At 46.5% G+C, this 21,952-nt stretch overlaps 1 protein-coding gene across 4 annotated transcripts in view; it reads left to right on the top strand.

Moving 5' to 3' along the window:
* HOMER2 (homer scaffold protein 2) overlaps positions 1-21,744 on the top strand; it is a 99,596-nt gene extending 77,852 nt beyond the window's left edge. For 2 of the 4 annotated variants that reach the window (XM_032264837.1, XM_032264836.1), the window contains exons 4-9: positions 6,411-6,503; positions 11,110-11,249; positions 16,076-16,232; positions 18,628-18,738; positions 19,570-19,650; positions 20,835-21,744. In XM_032264837.1, coding sequence (XP_032120728.1) covers positions 6,411-6,503; positions 11,110-11,249; positions 16,076-16,232; positions 18,628-18,738; positions 19,570-19,650; positions 20,835-21,023 — 771 coding nt within the window. In that variant the 3' untranslated portion in view covers positions 21,024-21,744. The remainder of the gene's footprint in view (positions 1-6,410; positions 6,504-11,109; positions 11,250-16,075; positions 16,233-18,627; positions 18,739-19,569; positions 19,651-20,834) is intronic. The other 2 variants (XM_032264839.1, XM_032264838.1) reach the window with 1 other exon arrangement.
* Positions 21,745-21,952: the final 208 nt, after the last annotated feature.

The raw sequence follows: 21,952 nt of genomic DNA, 5'->3' as shown, positions 1-21,952 counted from the left end.
TGCAGTGTATCCTTCAGGTAGCAATTAAGATGTGTAGTGGAGGCTGGGTGCAATGACTCGTGCCTGTAATCTGAGCACTTTGGGAGGCCAAGGCTTCTGGATCACTTGAGGTCAAGAGTTTGAGACCAGCTTGACCAACATGGTGAAACCCTGTCTCTACTAAAAATACAAAAATTAGCGGGGTTTATAGTGGTGGGCGCCTATAATTCCAGCTACTTGTGAGGCTGCAACAGGAAAATCACTTCAACCCAGGAGACGGAGGTTGCAGTGAGCCAAGATCACGCCACTGCACTACTCCTGCCTGGGCAACAGAGTAAGACTCTTAAAAAAAAAAAAAAAAAAAAAGTGTAGGAGAAGATCATATAATTGCATGGAAATATTAATATCATATTGTTTCAAAAGATGCTGTAAAATGAGAGATATAATCTATTTTAAAAGAAATGTAGGTAATGAATGCATATATACAGACAGAAAGATATCAGAAGATTATGTGGTTCTTATCTTGGATGATGGTGTTGCAGGGCAGGGAAGCCCATAAACTGGGGCCCCACTGTGAGGGTTCTTGGCTTTGCCCTGGAGGGAATTGAGGGGTGAGTTGGTGGTAGAAGAAAACAGCTTTATTGAGGTGGCAGCGTTAACAGCTCTGTGGCTGCTCCTGCAGAGCAGGCTACGCTGTAGGCAGTGTGTCGAGAGCAGCAGCAATGGGGCAGTTCTGCGGTCACGTTTATACCTACTTTAATTACATGCAAATTAAGGGCCAACTTATTCAGACGTTTCCAGAAAAAGGCTGGTAACTTCCAAGTCATTGCCAGGGAATGCGTAAGCTGTCATGGCTCTGGTGAGCACATTAGCCAGTCTTCAGTCTGGTCCAGAGTTGAGTACTGCCTCCTACCTCAATGGGACTGTAGGTCTAAATATACACAATAGCCGGGCGTGGTGGCTCATGCCTGTAATTCCAATACTTTGGGAGGTGAGGCAGGCAGATCACCTGAGGTCAGGACTGGCCTGGCCAACATGGGGAAGCCCCATCTCTACTAAAAATACAAAATTAGACAGGCATGGTGGCACATGCCTGTAATCCCAGCTACTCTGGAGGCTTAGGCAGGAGAATCACCTGCGCACAGGAGGCGGAGGCTGCAGTGAGCTGAGATTGCGTCACTGCACTCCAGCCTGGGTGATAGAGTGAGATTCAGTCTCAAAAGGAAAAGAAAAAATATATATATATAAAATGTTATATAATTCATATATATTAATATGTATTATAAATAAGTTATATGTAACTTATGTAACTTAAAAGTTAAAAATATGTATTTTTGTAGATCATCTCCCTCCTCCCACCCTCCACGCTCCAATAGGCCTCTGTGCGTGTTGTTCCTCTCTGTGTCCATGTATTCTCAACATTTAGCTCCTACTTATAAGTGACAAATGGGATCTAATTAACCTAAAGAGCTTCTGCACAGCAAAAGAGACTATTAACAGCATAAATAGACAACCTACAGAATGGGAGAACATTTTTGCAAACTATGCATCCGGCAAAGGTCTAATATCCAGCATCTATAAGGAACTTAAATTTGCAACAACAAAAAATCCATTAAAAAAGTGGGCAACGGATATAGACACACCCTTTTCAAAAGAAGAGATACATGCAGCCAACAGTCATATAAAAAGTATTGTTTTCTAAATTATATTTTCCAAATTTACAAGCATATATGCTTTTTTCTTTTCTTTTCTTTTCTTTTTTTTTTTTTTTAGGATAAGGGGGAAATATTAGAAAATGCAAGACTTGGAGGGTTGGGATTTTTCACGGAAGGACAATGACTAGGCATCTGCCGTGACTGGCGCTTTTCTTCTGCTAGCTGGAGGCTTTGAAGTTTCTCTCTGTCATTCTCCTAGGGCCCTCGGTTTTTTCCAGTGTTCCATATTTGTAGACAATGCTGGAATTCACATCTTTGATATTGAGTGCCTTTCCCCCCCATATTCTTCGTTATTTTCCATAGAGCATTTCCCAGAAGCTATATCACTGGGTCAGTAGATATGTTTTTTTTTTTTTTTTTTTTTTTTTTTTTGTTTGAGACGGAGTTTCGCTCTTGTTACCCAGGCTGGAGTTCAATGGCGCGATCTCGGCTCACCGCAACCTCCGCCTCCTGGGTTCGGGCAATTCTCCTGCCTCAGCCTCCTGAGTAGCTGGGATTACAGGCACGCGCCACCATGTCCAGCTGATTTTTTGTATTTTTAGTAGAGACGGGGTTTCACCGTGTTGACCAGGATGGTCTCGATCTCTTGACCTCGTGATCCACCCGCCTCGGCCTCCCAAAGTGCTGGGATTACAGGCTTGAGCCACCGCGCCCGGCCTATAGATATGTTTTTATCACTCACGAGACATATTTCCAAATAGTTTCTCAGTGGGGCTGTACCAACATTACCAGAAATATCTTGCCAGAACAGAGAATCTAGTTGTCTTTAGAGTTTGCTCGTTTCACAGGCAAACAGTGGTACCTCATTATTTTGATTTGCAATTCCAACAAGGCGGAATGGTCTTTTCCGTAAGTTGTTACTGCATTTTTTACTCCTGAATTTTGCCATTTATCTATTGGGTTTGTCATACTTTTCAGTTTGTACAAATTCTTTCCATACTAAAGAAAATAGCCCTTTTTCTGTTGTACTAGCCTAGCTATAGATATTTTCCCAAAGCTGTTGTTTCCCTTCTGGTTTAGTTTTTTTTTTTTCTTCCTTTTATATTCAAAAGCTTTAAATTGTTATGTAGTGAAGTCTGTCACTTTTGTGGGTTTAAGAGATTTCTTCCAAGTTTAGAAAATTATCCTCCCACCTCTCAAACAGAAGCTTGATACGTGCTCAGTCTGTTTGCATCCAGATTTTTTTTTCTTCAGGAGCATCCTGATTTTTTTTCTTGCCCTTTTAGCTCATCAGTAATTTATCATGCTACAGGTTTGTGGGATTTAAATTCATTTCCCTCACTTTAATAAAGTTAATCATATGTCGAGTAACCTTCCTCATTTATTTTTGATTCCCCCTTAGTCATAAGCTAATTTTTTATATAAAAGGTGAGGCCCATTTCCCACCTATTTGTTCTGTTCCATCATGCATCTACCAATACCACACCTTGAAAAATGATCATTTATTTAAAATGTATCTGACACAGTATATTAGTCCATTTTCATGCTGATGAAGATATACTCAAGATTGGGCAATTTACAAAAGAAAGAGGTTTACTGGATTTACAGTTCCATGTGGCTGGGAAGGCCTCACAGTCATGGCGGAAGGTGAAGGGCATTTCTCACATGGCAGCAGACAAGAGAAGAGAGCTTGTGTGGGGAAACTCATTTTTGAAACCATCAGATCTGAGACTTACTCACTGTCATGAGAACAGCATGGGGGAGACCTGCCCTGATGATTTAATTACCTCCCACCAGGTTCTTCCCATGACATGTGGGAATTGTGGGAGTTACAATTCAAGATGAGATTTGGGTGGGGACACAGCGACAAACTATATCTTTCCATCCCCTCCCAGATCTCATGTCCTCACATTTCAAAACCAGTCATGCCTTCCCAACGGTCTCCCAAAGTCTTAACTCATTTCAGCATTAACTCAAAAATCCACAGTCCAAGTCTCAAGTCCCTTACACCTATGAGCCAGTAAAATCAAAAACAAATTATTCCTAGGTACAATGGGGTGGGTAAATATACTTCTACTGTACCTAAATTACTTCTAGGTACAGGCAGTGGGCAAATATACCTGTTCCACATGGGACAAATTGATCAAAAGCTGCATGGGCTACAGGCCCCATGCGAGTCTGGAATCCAGCAGGGCAGTCAAATCTTAAAGTTCCAGAATGATCTCCCTTGACTCCGTGTCGCACATCCCGGTCATGCTGATGTGAGAGGTGGGCTCCCATGGTCTTGGGCATCTCTGCCCCTGTGTCTTTGCAGGGTACAGCCACCCTCCCAGCTGCCTTCATGGGCTGGCATTGAGTGTCTGCTGCTTTTCCAGGCGCACAGTGTAAGCTGTCAGTGGACCTACCATTCTTGGGTCTGGAGGACGGTGGCCCTCTTCTAATAGCTCCACTAGGCAGTGCCCCAGTGGGGACTCTGTGTGGAGGCTTCAGCCCCATATATCCCTTCTGCACTGCCTTAGCAGAGGTTCTCCATGAGGGCCCTGCCCCTGCAGCAAACTTCTGCTAGGTCATCCAGACATTTCCATACATCCTCTGAAATCTAGACAGAGGTTCCCAAACAGTAATTCTTGACTTATGTGCACCTACAGGCCCAACACCACGTGAAAGGTGCCAAGGCTTTGGGCTTGCACCCTCTGAAGCCACAGCCCGAGCTGTCCATTGGCCACTTTTAGTCACAGCTGGAGCAGCTGGGACACAGGTCACCAAGTCCCTAGACTGCACACAGCATGGGGATCCTGCCAAAGCATGGGGACACAGCCAAACCATATCACAGGGCTTATTATCCTACCTCATTATATTTTAAGCTTATTGTCTGAAATTTTCTTTTCGATTCTCACCTGTTTGAATGTAAACAAAAAAAATCTTTGGTAGACTACCAAGTCTTTTACATGATTTTTTTTCCTAAAATGGATAGGGCTATGCAAGCCTAGAACTCATTCATTCACTGAACAAACTGTACTGTTCCTGCTTTTTGTCAGGTGTGGGAGGAGGGCACAAAGAGGAGAGATGTGGACCCTGCCACAAAGGAGTTCATGATAATGATGTTTTTTCCCTAAGAGATTCCCAAAAAGAAAAGGTGAGGGAGGATTTGTTCATCCCTGCTGGACCTCACGTTTTAAGCAATAAGTAATGTGATTTTCCTCTGCCAGGATTGCAATAGTTAAATATGAAGCCTCCCCAGCTGTGGCTTTGTTGACAGGGCCTGCAACCACAGGCCAGAACAGAAAGACTGACCTTTTCAGCTTACCCTAGGGTACTGAGTTCACCTACATCTGTTATCTGGCAAGGTTTCCCAAAGCAGATGACTGGTATTGGCATTGTGAAGATACCCGGAGGGTAACCTATGCTCAGAAATAAATGAGTTCTCAATAAAACCCGCAGAATTGTTGATAGCCTTGCAACTTGCTAGTTTGGGGGGGGTGTGTGTGTGTGTGTGTGTGTGTGTGTGTTGTCAGCAACCACATTTAGCTCTTACTTTGTAATACACACCAGCATTATCACAGACTGTTCTCTGTTCAAACAATGAATTTGCTAATTAAAATTGGCCACCTTGTTAGTGACTATAAGCTAGTGAGTGATATGATTGCCCCGGGACTTGAAGAATTGTTTTACTATGGAAATATTAAGATACTAATAAAAAGTAGAGAGTATAGTATAACGAACACCCATATACCTATCACCTAGATTTAAAAGTTGTTTACATTTTACCACATTTCTTCCTCTTTTTTATTGTTGTTGAAGTACTTTAAACTGTAATTATTTAGACATTTCACTCCTAAATACTTAGTATTCGTCTAGGAAAAAAATGACATTTTCCAACGTAATGACATCATTAGCACTTCTAACAAAATTAGTAACTCCTTGATATCATCTAAAATCTAGTCTGTATTCGAATTTCCCCATTTGTCCCCCCGGAAGTCTTAAAGTTGGTCTGTCCAAAACAGGACCTGATCATAGGCTACGTGTTATGGTTTACTATTTTATTTCTTAAGCTTTTAAAATCACAACTGTTCTTCCAATTTTTTGAGTGTTTCTATTTTTCATGACATTGACTTATAAAAGTTTTTGGAACTTTTCAGTATGGATTATGAAGTTTTCCATGGATTTTTTGTGTGTGTGTGTGTGTGGTATAGCCAAATTTCATTTGCCATTTTTGTATTAGTTTTTTTTTCTTTTTTTTTTTTTTTTTTTTTTGAAATGGAGACTCACTCTGTTGCACAGGCCAGAGTGCAGTTGTGTGATCTTGGCTCACTGCAACTCCCGCCTCCCAGGGTCAAGTGATTTTCCTTCCTTAGTCTTCTGAGTAGCTGGGATTACAGGCATATGCCATTACACCCAGCTAATTTTTTTGTATTTTAGTAGAGATGGGGTTTCACCATGTTGGCCAGGCTGATCTCGAACTTCTGACTTCAGGCGATCTGCCTGCCTCGACCTCCCAAAGTGCTGGGATTACAGGCATGAGCCACCGCACCCAGCCGTATTAGTTTAATACATCATTATCAAAGTAGCTTCAGTAGCTTAGATACTGGTTCAGCTCTGACTTGCCCAGTGCTGTTTACTGGAATATACGTCCTTATATTCATTTAATAGCAAATAAAATTCTTCTGGATTTGTACAGAATGCATTGGCCTAAAAGGGATGCAAAATAAATAAAGGCTGTGAATACAACCATGAATGAGGTTAATAAAACCTTTAACAAATATTCTTCACATTCAGTTTGCAGAGAAATTCCAGGAGGTGAAAGAAGCTGCCAAGATAGCCAAAGACAAGACCCAGGAGAAAATCGAGACCTCGAGTAATCATTCCCAAGTAAGACATTTGTCCTTAAAGTAAACCCGAGTGGGGTTGGTGATGGAGTCTCTTTGTTCCTTGTCACTTCCGGCCAGAAGTAGGGAATTTTGACAGTAGGTCATTTTGAAGACTTTTTCAACTATTAGCCTAATCACAGTGACATGTCTTTATGAGACCCTTGAATTTTTTAGGATGTGGTGTACTGCATTTTGGACAGAAAATCGTTGATGAGATTCAAGTTAATGCACGTCCTGGCCCTGGAGTGACATTCTGTGGTCACTGTGTTTAAATGCCAGTGGCGAGGGCCCACGTCTCCTGGCTGTGCCGGGAGGTGAGTTTCTATGTAGGGTACCTTGTGCCCACAAGAGAGAGACTTGATACCAGACAAGCTTTGTGTTCATCTCCAGTTTTAACAGAGGTCAGGTAGGAGATGGTGTTCCAATAGCTCTGTCTTAACACAGGAGAGCTGGCTTGGCCGGGAATTGAACAGTCTGTCTAAAGTGTGAGGATTGACTGAAAAGGACCTCTTTTAACCTGAAATCAGCACACCCACCTTCCTGATGTCTAGAGGAGTATTGTGGTGGTGGGGGAAGTCCTGACCTAGTGACGGGGTTATATGTAGAAAGCCAGGGAAAGGGAGACTTCAGGAGGGAAGACTGAAGGGCAGGAGTAAGTATGATGTGCTAGCAAGATCGCCAGGAGTCTGCCTGGTGGGGGCTGAGGTGTGCTGTGGGAGGCATGGGGATGTGCTTGGAGATACTGTGAAGACCTAAAATTCTTCATTCGTGGGTAATTTATTAGCTATTTGTCTAATTATTCTTGGGTAGTTGGTAGACATTGGAAGTGTTTTGTGACTGTTGATTTGGACTTTTCACCTAAGAGAGTGGGCTTGCTTGCAGATGGTAAGGCAGGCAGGGAGGGATTGAGGGCAGAAAGATTGTCGAGAGGCTGTGAAGGGGGAATGGCTGGGCCAGGGAAGCCAGGGGGAGGGTTGCAAATGAGGACAGGGTGCAGAAAGAGAATCAGGAGGCCTGGGCATCTTAAGCAGTCAAGATCGATGCTCTAGACTTGACCATCAACCTCACAGGGGCATAGCTGAAGCCTTGGGTGCACGAAGAAGGAATGGAGAGAGGAGGGCAGATGCTAGAGCCCTAGGAAATGTGCCCGGTTATGAAATGGGAGCCAGCAAAGACAGGGTGGGAGAAATTCCAGTGTCGGTGAACCCCGGGAGGGAGCATACCCAACATGTCGGTGCTCAGGAGAAGGGAGAATGCGGAGAGGGATCTTGGGTTTGCAGGAGCTATGGCTGACCCTTGGGACAGGAGATTTGGTGGCTTAAGATGTTTCAAAAAGGCAAAACCTGTGTCTGCCTTGAGTTATCTTCCCAGTACCTTGTCCTGGCCTCATCACATAAATATGCCCACATGGACCTATGGAAATGAACGTGAATTCCATTTCAGGTAGACAGGAACTTTCCTGAATCTTTTAAAATAATCTTTAATATGATCTAAGTGATACCATTAATTTTGTATACTAATTGAGCAGTCTGTCTAAAGTGTGAGAATTGACTAAAAAGGACTTCTTTTAACCTGAAATCAACACACCCACCTTCCTGATGTCCAGATTAGTATATGTGGTGGTGGGGGGGAATTCTTGATTAATCTCTGAGGACCTATGAAATTCAGCATGTGAAATGGTCCATGGTCTAGAAAGTTTCTAATATGTTATCTTTTTCAGAATACCACATATGACAGTGATATCTTTGAGTTTAGTATCTGACCTCAAACTCCTGACCTCAGGTGATCTGCCTGCCTCAGCCTCCCAAAGTGCTGAGATTACAGGCATGAGCCACTGCACCTGGCCCCCCGCCTTTTTTTTTTTTAATTAGTAATCAGTTACTTGGTTTTCTGAATCTCTTAGAATATGAACACTTTGATTACATTTTCCAAATAGGTGGATATTTAAACAGCCTAATGGCAAAAACACTTAATGTGAGGCTGTTTTGTGACTGTAAAAGTACTACCTGTTTGTTGTGTAAAGGAAAAATTATCGTACTGGAAAGAAAATAAAAATTATCTACCTTCTCACCACTTGAAGATATTTTATTAGGGTTTTGGTGTGTAACTTTTTTTTTTTTTTTTTTTTTTTTTTGAGACAGAGTTTCCCTCTTGTCACCCAGGCTGGAGTACAGGCGCAATCTTGGCTCATTGCAACCTCCGCCTCACATGTTCAAGAGATTCTCCTGCCTCAGCCTCCCGAGTAGCTGGGATTACAGGAGCCCACCACCATGCCCAGCTAATTTTTTGTATTTTTAGTAGAGACTGGGTTTCACTATGTTGGCCAGACTGGTCTCAAACTCCTGACCTTAGGCCATCCACCTGCCTGGGCCTCCCAGAGTGCTGAGATTACAGGCGTGAGCCACCGCGCCTGGCCTGGTGTGTATCTTTCTAACATAGTTTTCCAGTCTATATTTTAAATTATACCATTTAACCTTATGGTTATTCAAAACTGTTTTAATGGCTGGACGGCATTCTAGTGTATCACAGCTTATTCAGCTAATCTCCTATAATTTGGGACATCTGTATTTCCAAGTTTTCACTAATATAAATAACACTGATGGGCATTCTTGCATATCTTCATGCACTTGGTGGTTTCTGCATAAGTTCTTGAAATGGAGATGTTGAGTTAAAGGTGTGGACGTTTTTAAAGTTTTTGATGCATACCACAAACTAAGCCTGCAGAAATAAACAGTTCTAACTCCCACCTACGGTGAATAAGGCTTTTTCTTCCCACACCCTCATCAGTAAAGCTTTAATTTGACAGATGAAAAGTGCATTATTTCTTTTCCTTTTTTTTTTTTTTTTTTTGAGACAGAGTCTCGCTCTGTCGCCTAGGCTGGAGTGCAGTGGCATGATCTCAGCTCACTGCAGCCTCTGCCACCCAGGTTCAAATGATACTCCTGCGTCAGCTTCCCCAATAGCTGGGATTACAGGCACGTGCCACCACACCTGCCTAACTTTTGTAACTGTAGTAGAGACAGGGTTTCACCATATTGGCCAAGCTGGTCTTGAACTCCTGACCTCAAGTGATCCACCTACTTTGGCCTCCCAAAGTACTGGGATTATAGGCATGAGCCACTGCACCTGGCTTTGATTTTGTATTTCTTTACCAATGAGATTAAATATTTTTTATGTTTATTGATTGTATGGTCTTTTTTTCTTTTGTAAATATCAATTACCTACCCCTTTTTTAAGTTAAGGTGCTCATTTTTTTGGTATTGATTTTCAAGAGCTTTATTTTTAAACTCAAAAAATTTTGAACATATGCAAAGCTAGGCGTGATTGTATAATGGGTCTTCCTGTACCCATAGGTCTGCTCTAACAATTAGGAAATTATGGCCAGTTGTTTCATCTATCCACCTACTCCTTCCCCCTCCTCCTTGTTATAAAGCAAATCCCAGACATTTCATTTCATCCGTAAATATTTGAGTGTATAGCTCTAAAAGATGAGGACTCTAAGAGCTTGTCAACATAGGAAAGATACTAACATTTCTTTTTCTGCTTTTTTTTATTTTGAGACAGAGTTTCGCTCTTGTTGCCCAGGCTGGAATGCAGTGGCATGATCTCGGGTCACTGCAACCTCTGCCTCCCGAATTCAAGTGATTCTCTTGCCTCAGCCTCCCGCGTAGCTGGGATTACAGGCATGTGCCACCAGGCTCTGTTAATTTTGTATTTTCAGTAGAGATGGCGTTTCTCCACCTTAGCCTGGTCTCGAACTCCTGACCTCAGGCAGTCTGCCTGCCTCAGCCTCCCAAAGTGCTGGGATTGCAGGTGTGAGCCACCACGCCCTGCCAACTTGTGTTTTTCATATGTGCTGCTGCATATATTTCCCCCAGGTTTTCATTTTAATTTTGTTTATGGCATTTTTTTTAAATTCAGAAATATAAACTTGGATTTATACACCACTCTCCTCTAGTTTCCTCCTTTGCCCGTGTGCTTACTGGAGGCTAAGTAAGATCTTTCTAAGGTCTTCTATAGCACCAGATGGGATTTCACCTCTCTGTGGTGTGACTTATGGAAAACACTTCAGCATATTCTCAGAGCAACACTCAGTAATGAGGGAGCTGGGAAACATCAGGACCTGGTTCTTATTTCTTCAGTGAATGTGTTGATCTAACGCTCCATAGCCCCAGGATCTTTAAGTGGTCTCCGTTTCTAGTATGTACTTTTTCTCTGTCCTCATTCGCTATTCCTCGTTCCTTGTTTCTAACATCCCTCTTCCCTTGTGGCTTCTGTCCTGTGTATTTCAGGAGGCCAGGTCTCAGGTTTGGTAGGTTTCTCCATAAGGCCTACGTAAAGCTCAGAGCACTGGCCCAGGTATTTTTCAGTAAAGTGCACAGACTTTATGAGCTTCACATGGTCTCTTCATGCCTTTTTCTTTGTTCTTGATAGTCTTTGTTAGGTTTTATTTAAAAAAAATAAATAAAAGTTAGTTAGTCTTTGCTACATTCTAGTTGGATGAGTTGATTCGTCCACACTCGTAAACACACAGTTTCTTATTATGCCTGACTTGCTGCTGATGTGTGTACAAGCAATAACGTGTGAAGATAATTCACTTTGGCCAGGAATCTGGGCGTGAAACCCCATCTTCTACTCAGGCATCCAGTGTCAACGGGACGGATGATGAAAAGGCCTCTCATGCCGGTCCAGCCGACACGCACCTGAAGTCTGAGAATGACAAGCTGAAGATTGCCTTGACGCAGAGGTAAGGCTGTTTTGAAGTCCAGACCCTATTTTCTCCACCTTCAGCACTTCCCTAGAAGCCTTTCTTGCTGGACAGGGTTTCAGGAAATTGGGAGAGAAAACTGGAACCTGCTGGGAGCATCCACTCTTTTCTCCTGGTGAAAGGAGGGCCAGCTAGCTTCATGGCCCTACTCTGGCCAACCACATCAGCATCCATTTGTGTGTGAGTGCGTGTGTGAGAAAGAGAGAGAGTGTGTGGGTGTATGTGTGTGCGATTGTGAGTATGTAAATGGAGAGAGGGTGAATGTACGTGTGTTCGTGTCAGAGTGTGTATGTTAGAATGTATGTGATTGAGTGTACATGTGTGGAGAGAGGGTAAGTGTGTGCCTGTGTGTGTGTCATGCACCCCTGCGCTTGTGCTTTGTTTTGTTTTGGGGGAGCCAAATTTATCATTCATAACGTGGACTCTTGGCCGGGCATGGCAGCTCCCACCTGTAATCCCAACACTTTGGGAGGCCGAGGCAGGCAGATCACTTGAGCCTAGGAGATCAAGACCAGACTGGGTAACATGACAAAACCCTGTCTCTAGAAAAAAGTATTTTAGGCTGGGCAAGGTGGCTCACGCCTGTAATCCCAGCACTTTGGGAGGCCGAGGTGGGCAGATCACGAGGTCAAGAGATCAAGACCATCCTGGCCAACATGGTGAAACCTCGTCTCTACCAAAAATACAAAAATTAGCCGGGCATGGGGGTGGCACATGCCTGTGGTCCCAGCTACTCAGGAGGCTGAGGCGGAAGAATTGCTTGAACCCAGGAGGCGGAGGTTGCAGTGAGCCGAGATTGCGCCATTGCACTCCAGCCTGGGTGACAGAGTAAGACTCCTTCTCAAAAAAAGAAAAAAGTATTTTAAAAACTAGCCAGCCATGGTGGTGTTTACCTGTACTCCCAGCTACTCTGGAGGCTCAGGTGGGAGGATTGCTTGAGCCTGGGAGGTGGCAGAAGTTGCAGTGAGCTGAGATTGTACCACTGCACTCCAGCCTGGATGACAGAGTGAGACTCTTGTCTCAAAAAAAAAAAAAAAAAAAAGATTGAATTTTGAACATCCGAGAAATGCATGTGAAAACATAAACTATTAAAAATATGAAATCGCACAAAATTCAGTCACTTTCCTATATACAAAAAAGCCACATAGAAAATATATTTGAAGAAGAGATCCTTTACAATAGGAATAAACTTAAATTTACAAGATCTATGTGAAGCAAACTTTAAAATGATCTCAAGGCTTACAAAAAGAAGTGTTTAACAGACATTCTGTTGGAAAGTGGTAAAAAGCCTTGATATTTTAAAAGGATCTATTTTAAAAGTTTCTCCTAAATTGACCTATAAATGTAACACAGTCCCCATAATGGTATCGATATGATTTTAATTTACTGCGTGAATGGTGCTTGTGATTTTGTACCTTGAGAATGTGGCGCATTTCCCAAAGGCTGGGCTTCATGGTGTAGGCTGGTCCCATGAGCACACTCAGGGCTTTCTGCCCACCTGGCCAGGGGTAGGGGGTTCGGTAGGCTTTCCCCAGTCTCCCTCAGACTGAGAAGCCCCCTCCTCAGAGTTGCCCATTTAAGAGCTGTACTGGCCAGGCATGGCGGCACACACCTGTAATCCCAATGCTTTGGGAGGCTGAGGTGGGTGGATCGCTTGAGGTTAGGAGTTTGAGACCAGCCCAGGTAACATGGTAAAACCCTGTCTCTACTAAAAATACAAAAATGAGTTCTGCGTGGTGGCACATGCCTGTAATCTTAGCTACTCAGGAGGCTGAGGCAGGAGAATAACTTGGACCTGGGAGGTGGAGGTTGCAGTGAGCCAGGATCGCAACACTGCACTCCAGCCTGGACGACAGAGCAAGACTTCGTCTCAAAAACAAAACAAAAACTGTATCATCATCTTGGAAGCTGTCTTGGCTCAGGCTGCTATAACAAAATACCATGAACTGGGTGGCTTCAATAACAAACCTTTATTTCTCACAGTTCAGGAGGTCAGAAAGTCCAACATGAAGGCACTGGCAGATTTGGTGCCTGGTGAGGGTCTGGTTCATAGACCAGCGTCTTCTCACTGTGTCCTCATAGGTGGGGAGAGGAGGCAAGCTCTCTGGGGACACTTGTAAAGACGTGGATCCCATTCATAAGGATTCTGCCCTCATAACCTCACCTAATCCTGGTTATCTCTCAACCTCCCCACCTCCCCACCCCCCGCTTCCTGAGACCATCACATTAGGGGTAGGGTTTCAACATACGAATTTGGGGAGGTCTCAAGCATTCGGTCCGTAAGAGAAGCTGTCATTTTGAAACTCCCCCCATTTTACAGATGAGGAAACTAAATTCCAAGTGATAAAGTGACTCCTTGCCCAAGGTCACATGGCTAGTAAATTTTCCATCACCTCACACTGCCCGCGTTCAACTCATGGCTGCGGTCACAGTCTCTTCGGGAGCCTACCAGAGGCAGCCTGTCATATTCCACAGCTAGATCTGCCACGGTGTTGGCACCCACCCCTCCAACTGCCCTGGCCCGGCTGTGATCTGACCTAGGAATTCCAAAAAGCACGTGTGACCCTTAGATCCAGCCGCCTGCCTTTGGACTGTGGCTCTTTGTCAGATACTTCAAAGGACAGAACTGTGACCAGTCACTTTTCTTACCCATCAGGCAAGTGTGAGAGCTTTTATTTTTTGAGGCAGTGTCTCTCTGTCACTCCAGCTGTAGTGCAGTGGCGCGATCATAGCTTACTGCAGCCTTGAACTCCTGGGCTCGAGCGATCCCCTGCCTCGTCCTCCCAAGTAGCTGGAACTATAGGTGCACACTGCCATGCTGGCTAATTTTATTTTGATTTTTGTAGAGATGAGGTCTTGCTATGTTGCCCAGGCTGGTCTCAGACTCCTGGGGTTATCAAGTGATCCTCCATTCTTGGCCTCCCAGAGTGCCAAGATTATAGGCGTGAGCCACCACACCCAACTGAGAGCTATTTTTGGTCGTTTAAGTCACAATGGGCTGCCTCGGTGAAAATGTTTCACCCCTAAAAACAAATGTTTTCAAATCCAAGTTTAACGAAAAAGTGAGGTACAGGAATGGGCATGAAGCTATTTCCCTAAATTAGTTTAAATTCTCAGTGATCGGCTGGGTGAGGTGGCTCACGCCTGTAATCCCAGCACTTTGGGAGGCTGAGGTGAGTGGATCACCTGAGGTCAGGTGTTCCAGACCAGCCTGACTAACATGAAGAAACCCTGTCTCTACTAAAAATAGAAAATTAGCTGAGCATGGTGGTTCATGCCAGTAATCCCAGCTACTCGGGAGGCTGAGGCAGGAGAATTGCTTGAACCTGGGAGGCGGAGGTTCCGGTGAGCTGAGATTATGCCACTGCACTCACTCCAGCCTGGGCAACAAGAGAAAAACTCCATCTCAAAAAAATAAATAAAATAAAATCTCAGTCGTCGACTCTAGATTTCACCAGATAATACATTTTATTATTTCCTCAGTCAGTGGTGTTTGAAAGTGAAAGTACATATTTTCCAAGTCCTTGGGTCCTTGAGGGTATGGAATAAAAGATAACACAGATCTATTCGGACACACCATTGTATTTACTTAAAAAAAATACGAAGGGCCTTTAGAAAGAGGACTGTCAGCCTGGCAGAAACCTCCCCATGGGCTTGTCACGTGCAGCTCTGCCCTGTCACCTCCAGTCACATTCAGCGCCACAGATGTGTGGGCTCCTAGCAAGGAAACTGAAGGAGAGTCAGAAGAGAACAGGGAGGAGAACCTGATTCCAGCTTGGTTTTGTTTTAAACATCCTCCTCACCAAGCACATAGAATCAGATGAAGCCTGAGGACTTTGTGTTGACAGCAGAGGTGTCCCTCAGATACCTGGTCTCCTCACACTTCCAAGGGGACATGGGCCAGCCAGGACTCCCTCCAGAACCCCCATTCTGCCCTCAGGGCAAGGCACTGATTCCTGTCTCCAAACCCTAGGTTCTCCCATCTGGATTCCTTTAAAGGCTCTGAGGAGACACAGTTTACAGTGGGGCCATTATTGCCCTGAGCCAAGCTGTTGGCTTCTTGCCTACTTAAAGCCAGCGTCCTGGAGGTATCCATGGCTTTCATACAGTTCTTGAAGGGAAGGGCCCCTGGTCTACCCCTACAACCTTTCAGGAGGGAGCAGGGCAGGCAGGAAGGAGGAAGGGGCGAGCCTTGCCTGCCTTGCAGCGCTCATGCCTAGCTTTGTCTCTTCATTCGTGAAGAATTGTGTTCTCTTCTTTTTCCTTGAGGTGGAGTCTTGCGCTCTCGCCAGGCTGGAGTGCAGTGGCATGATCTCGGGTCACTGCAAACCCCACCTCCCAGGTTCAAGTGATTCACCTGCCTCAGCCTCCCGAGTAGCTGGGACTATAGTTGCACGTCACCACACCCAGCTAATTTTTTTGTATTTTTAGTAGAGACAGAGTTTCACCATTTTGGCCGGGATGATCTTGATCTCTTGACCTCATGATCCGCCTGCCTCGGCCTCCCAAAGTGCTGGGATTATAGGTGTGAGCCACCACACCTGGCTCAAGAATTGTATTCTCTTCTAAGGGGATTCTTTAAGAAAATAGACTGCAGGGTGACATGTTCATACCAGAGAGAGGGGCCAGTCCCTCCTGGCCCTGTATTAGGGCAGCCGGACCCACCTGCAGCCCACTGTGGGAGAGGGCATGTGGGCCCCCAGGGGTGTACTTAAGGGTGGTGGAGTCTCCTTCCCCGGGTGGGCAGAGGCTCAGCCAGACAGGACGGCACCCACCTGTCATCACTGCCCATCCCCGTCCCGCAGCGCTGCCAATGTAAAGAAGTGGGAGATTGAGCTACAGACGCTGCGGGAGAGCAATGCCCGACTGACCACGGCGCTGCAGGAGTCGGCGGCCAGCGTGGAGCAGTGGAAGAGGCAGTTCTCCGTCTGCCGCGACGAGAACGACCGGCTCCGCAACAAGGTGGGTGCGGGTGCGGTGGGCCCGAGTCCGGCTGGCATGAGCAGCGGGAGATGGGGGCACCCACAACCCTTTTTCTCTACCCCGGCTTTGCCCTCATCCCCACAGCCAGAGGAAGACTTGCTGCCTCTCCCACAGGAACGTCCCTCCTCCTCCCTGCCTTTCTTAGGAGTTTGAATGTACACAACTCACAACTGACTTGTTACCTTTTCTTTTTTTTTTTTTTTTTTTTTTTTTTTTTTTTTTTTTTTTTTTTTTTGAGAAGGAGGAATCTTGCTCTGTCTCCTAGGCTGGATACAGTGACGTGATCTTAGCTCACTGCAGCCTTCATCTCCCGGGTTCAGGCGGTTCTCCTGCCTCAGCCTCCCAAGTAGCTGGGATTACAGGTGCCCACCACCACGCCTCACTAATTTTTGTATTTTTAGTAGAGATGGCTTTCACCATGTTGGCCAGGCTGGTCTCAAACTCCTGGCCTCAGGTGGTCTGCCCGCCTCAGCCTCCCAAAGGCTGGGATAACAGGCGTGAGCCATCACACCTGGCCAGACTCGTTACCTTTTCTGAACCCAGTTTTATAATTCCTCTTGCTGAGGAGAAGACAAACTGGAGGTGTCAGCCTTATCCCTCTCAGAGTGGCATTTCTGGGGTTCAGTGACCCTCTGTGGAGGAAGGGGACCCAGAGAGAAGGTGACAAACAGCCTCGGGACACGAGCTGCACCTGCTCGGAAGCCCTGCTTCCATTCACATTATTATTTCTAAGCATGTCACTTTGGAGTTGAGAAAAAGATGATGGTGCCTGAGGTGTGAGGAGGGCAGGCAGGTGCTGGCCTGTCGTATGCCCGCCACTCTCCACCCTTGACATCCTGGGATTTTGATTTGTTTGAAAATGAACCTGTAACCCTCCCTGTCATTAGTCACACTCCAGTTGGTTCGTAAGGTGCTTTTGGGATGGCCAGACTCCCCCATTGAGGTCTTGAGGTTTCTCTGCTAACCTCGTTTTGATGGTGGTCAGTTCTCCCGCTATGAACACACAGGCTTTGGAGGATGCTCCGTCAGAGCAGGGTTTTGGGGGACAGGTCCCATTTAGATTGGTGTTCACTCCCCCTTGATCCCTGTTTCTGCCCTGCCCAACTGAGAGGGCCCCTGCATCCTAGCCCTCTGTCACACTGTCTTACTTTCGTGCTAATGCCATATAAAACTATCTTGTGTCATTTTTTCATCTCGGTGCTGAAAGTGCTGACAGTCGGGCACAGGCCAATTGCTGACTTTGCACGTTCCCACCGTGGCCTGGCAGATCTGCCTGCCAGAGGGATCAATTGCCCTTTCTTGCATTTTCAAGAAAAGAGCTGAGTTTCTCACTTTGGTCTGAGTCCGATAGCCAGCAGCAGTGCGGGGGGAGTAGAGGAAGAGCATCACGCACAGCTCGCTCCCTTGGAGGAGTGACACCCTCCCTGGGCGGGACATGTCTCGAGTGTGCCTCCCAGTGCCGGAGGTGGAAGTTGGTGGGGTCTCCAGCGGCTGGGTGGCTGGGAGTTCAGACCCCAGGGCTTGGTGCAGGATACCTCTGGGAAGTGTGCTCGGTGCCCTTCACATCAAGGACTGCTGCTGCACGTTCTGGGGGCTTCATCACTACAGTGCTTTTGTGGTGAACGTGGGGTCCCCGCCTGCTGTTCACTCTGCACACACATTTTGGTTCCCAGCATCCGATGGCAGTGTGAGACTGTCAGGCCTTTGCATCCCTGTTCCACACAGGTAACCCTTTTGAGGGGTCAGCCTTGGGAAGGAAGGAAAGATGCCATCTGGGGTTTTGCCTTTCAACCTCCGAGAAGAGGCCCACAGGCCAGCCCCTTCCGCCTGCATCCACAGGGGAAGGCCACCTTGATTTATAATGTTCGAATGTCATTGCTTCCCTTTTTGACAGCCACTGCCTCATGAGGTTGCTTGGTTTTCTACCCTGCTGGCTTAAACCCTTGAGATAAAACAGAATAATGCAGGACATGACGATAATGGTATAAAAATCATTCTGGGGAAAAGCAGATCAATCCAGGGGATGTCTATCCCTTGCTTGTGATGATCCCAAAGCAAATCTGAATCTACTTCTTCGTGGCCATGAGAGGAAACCGGAAGCCCAGGGCATCTAGAAGGCAGGTTTTATGACTTACTTGGCTCTGCTGTTATGATGCCTCTGTAAGGCATCATGTGCAAAGCAGGTCCCTGCAAGCGGGGCAGACAGCCCTGTGGTGGAGCTGCATGGGGTTTGTTCATAGCCACAAAGAAAAACTTACAAATGGATTAGTTTAGGGTTTATTTTTAAAGGAAAACATAAGCGTAGCTGTGGTGATCTCTTCCCTAATGACTGACATAAGCTGTCACCCTTGCTTTACTGTGGTGTTTATTGAAGATTGATGAGCTGGAAGAACAATGCAGTGAGATCAACAGAGAGAAGGAGAAGAACACGCAGCTGAAGAGGAGGATCGAGGAGCTGGAGGCAGAGCTCCGAGAAAAGGAGACAGTGAGTAATGGTGCTCTGAGCAGGGCCCCTCGGCACCCTCTGGGCCTTGCAGGGTGCCACACAGCAGGTGTCTTGGGGCACATGACCGGCCCTGGCAGCTGCCTGCATAGCAGTGCAGAGAGCAAGCTGGGAGCCACACCAAGGGGCAGACAGGCCAGAGCAAAGGCCTCCCCATGACCTCTGCCGCCTCCCCGCTAGCCCTGTTCTGTAGCCGATCATGCAGATCCACAAGGGAGCTGAACGTTTCACAAGACAGACATGTTTGGTATCGGTCCTCAGAAGTTGAGTTTTGCTGCCAAATTAATGCCACTAGAGACCCATCATGTAATCACTTATTTTCTTTTTAAAATTTTTAAAAAATGTATTTATTTTATTTAAGATGGTGTCTCATTGTATTGCCCAGGCTGGTCTTGAACTGGGCTCAAGCGATCCTCCCACCTCAGCCTCCTGTGTAGCTGAGACTGGAGACGCTTGACCACGCCTGGCCTGTAGTCATTTATTTTCTAGGGGGCAGACAGTTAAGTGCACACATGTTGGGGGCCATGGGTATGTTACCAAACTCTCTAGGCCTGACTTTCTCCACTCATAAAACAGGAATCGGAAAAACATCTGCCTTGTCGTGATGTATACAGACTTCATGTGACAAAGTGTGTGACACACTTCACCCTTGGAATTCCCTGAGATGAAGTGTTCCCACAGTCGCTGTCATTGTCTCTGCAAACAGGACAGGTTCCCAAAGCTCCTTTCGCCAGTGTGCACACGTTGGTGATTTTCAAGAATATATTTTATCTGACTTGCTTTTATGTTCTCTCTCAAATGTTTTTCCTGTAGGAGCTGAAAGATCTCCGAAAACAAAGTGAAATCATACCTCAGCTCATGTCAGAGTGCGAATATGTCTCTGAGAAGCTGGAGGTACGCGGGTGGGGGGCACAGCCGTCCTGACTCAGCCGAGAAGGCACAAATGTCATGGTACTCATTTGCCCACCTCCCTTCACTTTCACACCGAGAATGGTAAAGGAGAGATTTTCTGTTCACAAAAAGCTGGCGGTAACTGTATACCAGATGGCAACGCATCCACCCCTGCCCCCGGGGCAGACTTGGCAGCACTGGTCTTTTGGTTTTGCCAGTTCTACAAGGGTTTCTGTGCATCACCGTGGTGTAGTTGACTGTTTCCTTGCAGAACCTGGGTGGGGGTGAGGAGCAGGGAGGGGGTGGCCTGATAGCCCAGGGTCAGGGTGTGGGGCCACCTCAGTCACTCCCCTGCCAGTGACCTTGGGCACTGTCCTTGGGCAGGCCTTCCTCTAGCCTCAGATTTCTTCCTCCACCTCAGAGAGTCTCCTCCCCGCAGGCCCTCTGAAATACGCACGGTGCTTCGTGTAATTAACAACCCCAGGATTGGTAACTGGTTCCTGTGCGAATGTTCAGAAAAGTGTCCATGTATGCCCTCAACATAAAGCTCTTATTTGATAGGAAGAATGCGAGACTTACGGCTCATGTAAAGATTCACAGCTGTCCTGTCTTTGAGAACCTGCGTGTAATTTACCTAGCTGTCGCTCTGTAGGCTTGTGGGGCCCAGCACCACAGAACGTCTCCATGGTAACAGAGGGTGCACAGACTGGCTGTCTCTGAGTCACTGGCACGGCCAGTCCTTCCTGGCTGAGGGCCAGAGGCTGGCCTAGGGCTGAGGAGGCCACGCCCCTTTGGGACCAGGGTAACAAGCCACTCTCCCATCTGTTCTGCCTCTGTCTCTCAGGATGGAACTGAAATGTGGTCTCTGCTAGCCACTCGGATGGGGATTTCAGACTTTCCCTGCTGCATTCTGCCTGCTTTGTTGGATCTTGGCTTTTCGGGCCAGGTGTTGGCCCCTCTGCAGGAGAGCAGACAGGAAAGGAGGAGGTCACTGAAGTGCCTGCCGCTTCCCTTCTGATGTCGTAGTCACAGGCTTGTGTGCCGGAGGCTTAGCATGCTCTAGGGAACTTAGGCTCTGGCCCAAGCCCTCAGGTGGGATGGAGAATGTTTGTTTCAGCTGTAGCAGGGTTTGAAGGACGGCTCTCATCACTCAGTTTTCCAGACCCTTCTCCCTTTTGCTTTGCCAGGCGGCAGAGAGAGACAATCAAAACCTGGAAGACAAAGTGCGTTCCTTAAAGACAGACATTGAGGAGAGCAAATATCGACAGCGCCACCTGAAGGTGGAGTTGAAGAGCTTCCTGGAGGTGCTGGACGGGAAGATCGACGACCTGCACGACTTCCGCCGCGGCCTCTCCAAGCTGGGCACCGATAACTAGGGCTGGCCGAGGCCGGGCCCCGCCTGTGAGTCCCAAGCGTGTGTGCGAGACCAGATAGCTGTAGGACGTTCTCCTGCGCGTTGCTTCTGTAAATGCAGGCACAGTTTGTCGTGTTTCCAAACCAGTTGTGCCGTCCACTGGTTCCTTTCCAGGATAGAAATCTCCTCTCACTTCTCTGGCCTTGTGAGGTTGTGGACAACCGGAAGATTCTGACTCAGGAATCCAAAACTAGGTCTACCTTAAACATTTACGCAGTCAGGGCAGGGACGTTTATATCTTTCATAAGGGCTGTCGCAACCATATGAACTGAAAACACGCATTTTCTAATCCAAATAATGATGTTCTTGACACCAGGCCCTCAGGCTCCTTTTCTCAAATAGGATTCAGAGTATTTGAATGTCCACCAGGCACCAGCCAGGGGGCACAGAGACAACAACATTCCTCTCCATCAACCTCGAGAGGGTTTGAAACTACTGTTTAGTGGAGGCTTATTGAGAGATGGAAAACAAGCTCCTGGTGGGTGCATTTTCTGGCCCGGGAATCGCCTGCATCCGCGATACTGGCCCCTGCCCCCAGTTTGTATGGTTGCGACAGTGTTCCTTTTCTTGGTTTTAATTTCTGAGCAGATGATTGTGCTGTGCGAACGGCACACAGTGAGGGTGCCTCGCACAATGCCTGGCACAAAGTAGGTGCTTAATAAATATTTGTTCAATTAAACGTGTACACAGAATTTAGTGTTTTAATCAAACCCCACAGCACAGCTGGGACCCTGTTGAATGATGCACCATCTTTGCTGTGCTGGGTAGTTATCAGACATGAATGTCACCATGTGGTCAAACCCAAGCTGGGGCTCGGGTGGCCCTGGGGCAGGGAGGGAGAAGAGGAAGCAGCAGGAGCTGGTCTGAGGTCTCCTGGAGCCCATGCATGAT

Source organism: Sapajus apella, unplaced genomic scaffold (assembly GCF_009761245.1).
Source record: "Sapajus apella isolate SASKATOON/1434 unplaced genomic scaffold, GSC_monkey_1.0 scaffold147, whole genome shotgun sequence".
NCBI classification, from domain to species: domain Eukaryota; kingdom Metazoa; phylum Chordata; class Mammalia; order Primates; family Cebidae; genus Sapajus; species Sapajus apella.
This window is presented reverse-complemented; position numbering and strand designations above follow the sequence as displayed.